The sequence below is a fragment of the Microtus ochrogaster genome, linkage group LG10, assembly GCF_000317375.1.
Source record: "Microtus ochrogaster isolate Prairie Vole_2 linkage group LG10, MicOch1.0, whole genome shotgun sequence".
NCBI lineage: Eukaryota > Metazoa > Chordata > Mammalia > Rodentia > Cricetidae > Microtus > Microtus ochrogaster.
The window spans coordinates 18,362,261-18,366,693 of NC_022035.1; the positions used below are offsets into that span (position 1 = coordinate 18,362,261).

The 4,433-nt window shown below is 45.7% G+C and overlaps 1 protein-coding gene across 1 annotated transcript in view; it reads left to right on the forward strand.

Annotated features, from left to right (window-relative positions):
* Frmd7 (FERM domain containing 7) overlaps positions 1 to 4,433 on the forward strand; it is a 30,673-nt gene that overhangs the window by 11,110 nt on the left and 15,130 nt on the right. The window contains exons 2-3 of the mRNA XM_026787517.1: positions 1,850 to 1,954; positions 2,763 to 2,805. Coding sequence (XP_026643318.1) covers positions 1,850 to 1,954; positions 2,763 to 2,805 — 148 coding nt within the window. The remainder of the gene's footprint in view (positions 1 to 1,849; positions 1,955 to 2,762; positions 2,806 to 4,433) is intronic.

Below are 4,433 nucleotides of genomic sequence, written 5' to 3' on the forward strand. Positions count from 1 at the left end.
TTTTTTTTTTCCTTCATAATAAAAATCCCGTGGCAGCTCCTTGTCTGGAGGACTTTAAAAATAGGAGCGATTTCATCTGTCTGGAATGGTCTGTGTCAGCACTTGCCCTAGGCAAGGTTGCCACACAGGCCTGAAACACCCCCACTTCCCATCCCCCTGGCCAGTGCTTTCCTCTCCCACTAGACACCCCCATGCCCTTTGCACCCCCATTTCCAGCTCCAGGCCTGACTCCCTTTTCTTGGCCAGTAACTTCAACACGGTCTCCCACATCAAATCACACTCTGCTTCCCTCAGCCTTCTCTCCAGGTGCGAGGGGGTGCAATCTCTTTTGCCCTTTGTGGCCTATCTGAGTTTAAAAATAGGGCCCTGGTTAACCCAAATGAATCTTAAATTGGAGCTCTGTGCAGTGTAACCAGAGGAGGAAAGGGAAGGGGGTGAGCAGCATAGTTTTGGTCAGTGGGGGAAGGGGTGGGGAGGTGGGCTACCTCCCTGGAAGCTATTAAATCCCAGATGTAGACTGTTCAGTGTGCCACTGCCTTAGGGTGACCCCTGCTCTCCTAGTTGCTGTTAATTCCATGGCTCAGCGACTTGCAACTCCACTTCTGTGACCCCACACCTGGCTTCTTTCTCAGCACGCTGGGCACCCTCCGACTTTGCTTTAGCTAGGGTTTTCAGCAGCATGTTTTTGTGAAGGTCAGCCAGGGTCCAATTTTCCCATAGCCATCTTTCCTGCAACAGCGTGACACTTGGGTTCGGTGATGGTGGCCCTTAAAGCCATACTGAGCTCGATGAGATTTGCATAGAGCCGGTCCTATTCAAAGTGCCGGTTCCCAGAGAAGCCTAAGAAAGTGGCACGCTTTGGGCTCAGAGTGTGTGGGGGCTTTATGAAGAAATATGTGGGAGTTTGTGAACGGAACATGCTGTATGGAGATTTTGCGGGCAAAGCTGCTAAAATGAAATTTACTCCGAAAACTCATATGATGAATTTGATCAACTTCCGGTTAGGACAGCAATCTTTTAAAAGCCTCTACTGTACAACAAGCTCTGAGCCAGACTTGAGGAGTCACAATGAAAAGAAAGGCTGCTTCTTGATATGGAGGGATTTTTTTTTTTCAAATAAGGGGGAAGGCAGACAAGCAGGGTAAGATGTGTCCTGCTTGAGGTAAGCCAGGGTGAATGGGAACTCAGGGAGCATCTGGAAAGCTCTCCTAGGGCAATGCTATCCGAGCTGAGTAGGAGTAAGCCAAACCAAAGAGAGGTGGGAAGGGCAGGAAGGCTGTGGAGAAGGAATGACATGCGCCGAGGCTCGGAGGCATGAAACGACTTGACATGTCAGGAGAGCTGCTGACATCAATAGAGAGCCATGCGTCCTGGAGATGGGGCAAGAAACACAGCTGGAGAGGCAAGCGGGCAGAGTGAGAGAAAGGAGATGCCATCCTCCCTGGCTGAGCAGTCAAGTTCTTCCCAAAGGAGGACTTGAAGTAGGGCTACGGTAGGGTCAGATTTACATCTTGATTAAACCGGCTGTCTGTTTGGGGGAAATCATTCAAGCTGCCTGCAATAAATGAATTAAGGCTTTTTTTTTAATGTGAAGGATAAATGTGCAGATCAGTGACTGCTAAGTGCAAGGTTATCTCTTCCAAGACGGCTTGGCATTAGTCTGAGGAGTTCTTAGCGATGTGGCTAGAATATCTGTAGGGAGATCTGTCTGTATCTGTAAAGTTCCGAACGTCTTTTTGCAGTGCGCATGTCCTCTAAACAGAAAGGCTTGAAGAAAGGCATTGCTTCTCCCCCTTATCATGCATTCCATGCTAGGAACTCAAACTGTGCTACAATCTGTTTTGTTTAGCAAAAATCATCCGGAAAGGCTCTCTTTAACCTGAGTTGCAGCCACCTTAATCTTTCGGAAAAGGAATATTTTGGATTAGAATTCTGCAGTCATTCTGGAAATAATGTAAGTGCTTTTTGTTTTTTAAACAGGATTTTGTGTGTCTAGAAATGCTTCAAGATGCAGTTTGCACCTAGGTACACAAGGCTCAATCCCATATTAAAAATGCAAAACCTATTTATACCTTGCAAAATCACTGTATTTAAAACCGACTTCCCTCCCTCTGCTTTGTTTTTTAAGCTATCTTGGTTTGCCAAACAAATTCTTCTGCCTCATGACCCTTTTCTGTTACTCTTTGACTAGCTATCAGAGTCTTATCTATTTTGAATGGTTGGACCTTAGTCCCCAGAATTAAGACTCCTGACCTCATGACTGTTTAGGGAGAGTTCTTTCCCCGTTTCTTGGGCCCTAACTTTCAGAAGATTCTTCTGCTGCATCTTGCCTTGGCATATCTGTAATCTGACGCCTTCCCAGAAAGGCTCATTCTTAAGTGAGCATAGGCAGGGGGAAAGGCGAGACTCAAATGTGAAGCCAGATGTTTTTATGAGTGCTCGTAGCCAGGGATGAGTCTTGTTTCTATCATCCTACCCAGGCAGGGAAGCGGTGATTGAATCGTCACCAATGCAGAGTTTATAGATCAGCAGTGTTCACTGTCACTGGGAACTACGAGGGGGGCTTTCTGAGAATGGGGAAGGTATATCATCTCGTTGACATGACTGTGTGTTACCAACTATTTCTGGAAATCTAAATTGTCCCGGGGTTTGTTCATTTGATGTTGACCTTTATCTGGTACCAAAAAAAGAAAAAAAGAAAGAAAAAAAACCTCTGTCACTGCTGCTGTGTTTTACCAATTGTTTCACTGATGTTACTGCAGGTTTGGCTGGAACTGCTGAAGCCCATAACAAAGCAAGTAAAAAGTAAGTATGGAAGAGCACTCCAGGAATGTCGTCCTCAACTCACACTGGAAAAGTGATTCTATAGCCCCACACAATTCCTCACCCTACTGAAATGGGGAAGAGGGCTTTAGACAGGTTGCCTCAGCCCCTCATCTGTCCAGGAAGTTTAGCAATAGAGAAAATTGCCTTAGTTTAGTCTGAGCTGAAGAAGCTCATGTGGCTGATCTTGGAGTACATCTGAAGGGTTCTGGTAATTACGCCACCTGCGGATGGCGCTTGGGAGCGTATTTCACCGGGCGCCCTGTGAAGCCTCAAGCATCCTTAGTGTCAATCTCTGAGAATGTTCACCTTCTGCCTGAAAATTCTTTCCTTTCCTGCTATCGCCAGCCTTGCCATTTGCTTCAATTTATGTTCAGATGATTCCTGTATCTCACACGGCACCTCATTTGTTGGACAAGGGTTCAGGGGCATGGCCGTTTAACTAATTGCACAGGCATTTTTTCTTTTGCAAGTGGATCTTAACACTTTGGGAAACCTTGCTTCAGTCTCTTCCTGGTTCCTTGGTCCACTCTGCTCTTCACACATTGATGCCTCCTGTGACTCTACTTCCCCCAATTCTGTGATGTATGTCACCCAATTCCAGTAGCTTCTGAACTGATTTTTCTCCAATTAAAGCATCTCTATCACTTTTCAAGGGAGCAACTGAAATATATAATCCTGACCACACCACATCTCCCTTCTGCTTAAAATGCTTCCCTGGCTCCCTAATTACCTCTGAAGTTCAACCTTTTTAACATGGTACGCAAAGCTCTAGACCCTATAGTAAGCGATTTGTCCCTGCCACTTACCATTTCAAGTCCTGCCTCTGCTAACGTACTTAGATGTCAGTTCCTCCAGGAAGGCTTCCTCAACCTAGGCTGTGTGATACTCAAATTGGTCTGTTTAATTATTTGTCTCTCCAACAAGACTTGGAGCACTTGAGTATCTTGTAATTTCCACAGTATCTGCTTAGAATAATATCCCACAGTGAAGAGCACCCGGAAATGATGTGTTGAATGGACGACACTGTTTCTTCTTGTGTGCGGTTACTTTCGATCTAACAAACTTTATTCTTTTTCTTCTGGTACTGGGGATGGAACCCTGGACCTTGTATATGCTAGCAAAGTATCCTACCAGTGAGCTCCACCCCAGCCTCAAGTTTTCATTTTCAAATGCAAGTAGGTGTGAACATGTGCAAATGTGGTTTTTCAGGGGTATATTTTAAGATTGATAGAGACACTGGCCCACATTGTTTCGCCTTCCTTTTATGAAACCCTTAGGACATCCACTCACGTGCTTGAGCTGAACCTGGGCCCTTTTCTCTTGCGTGGCTGGCCATTCACAGACAGTGAGCTGTAAATAGTCTTCTGAATAACTCACTTCTTAAGCAAAGACAGAGTAGGCCCCCAGTGGACATATCTTTACAAAAGAAACCCGAAGGGAGAAAGGGTGTGAAGGGGGGCTGATTGGGAGGACGTACTCAATTGCTATACACATGGGGTCACAATCCAGAAATGAAAACAACATACAGGTGAAAGCCCAAAATGTAGTCTATGGGAAGGGGTAATGGAGAGGGGAGGGAAGTAGAAAACTGTGTGTGTGTGTGCATG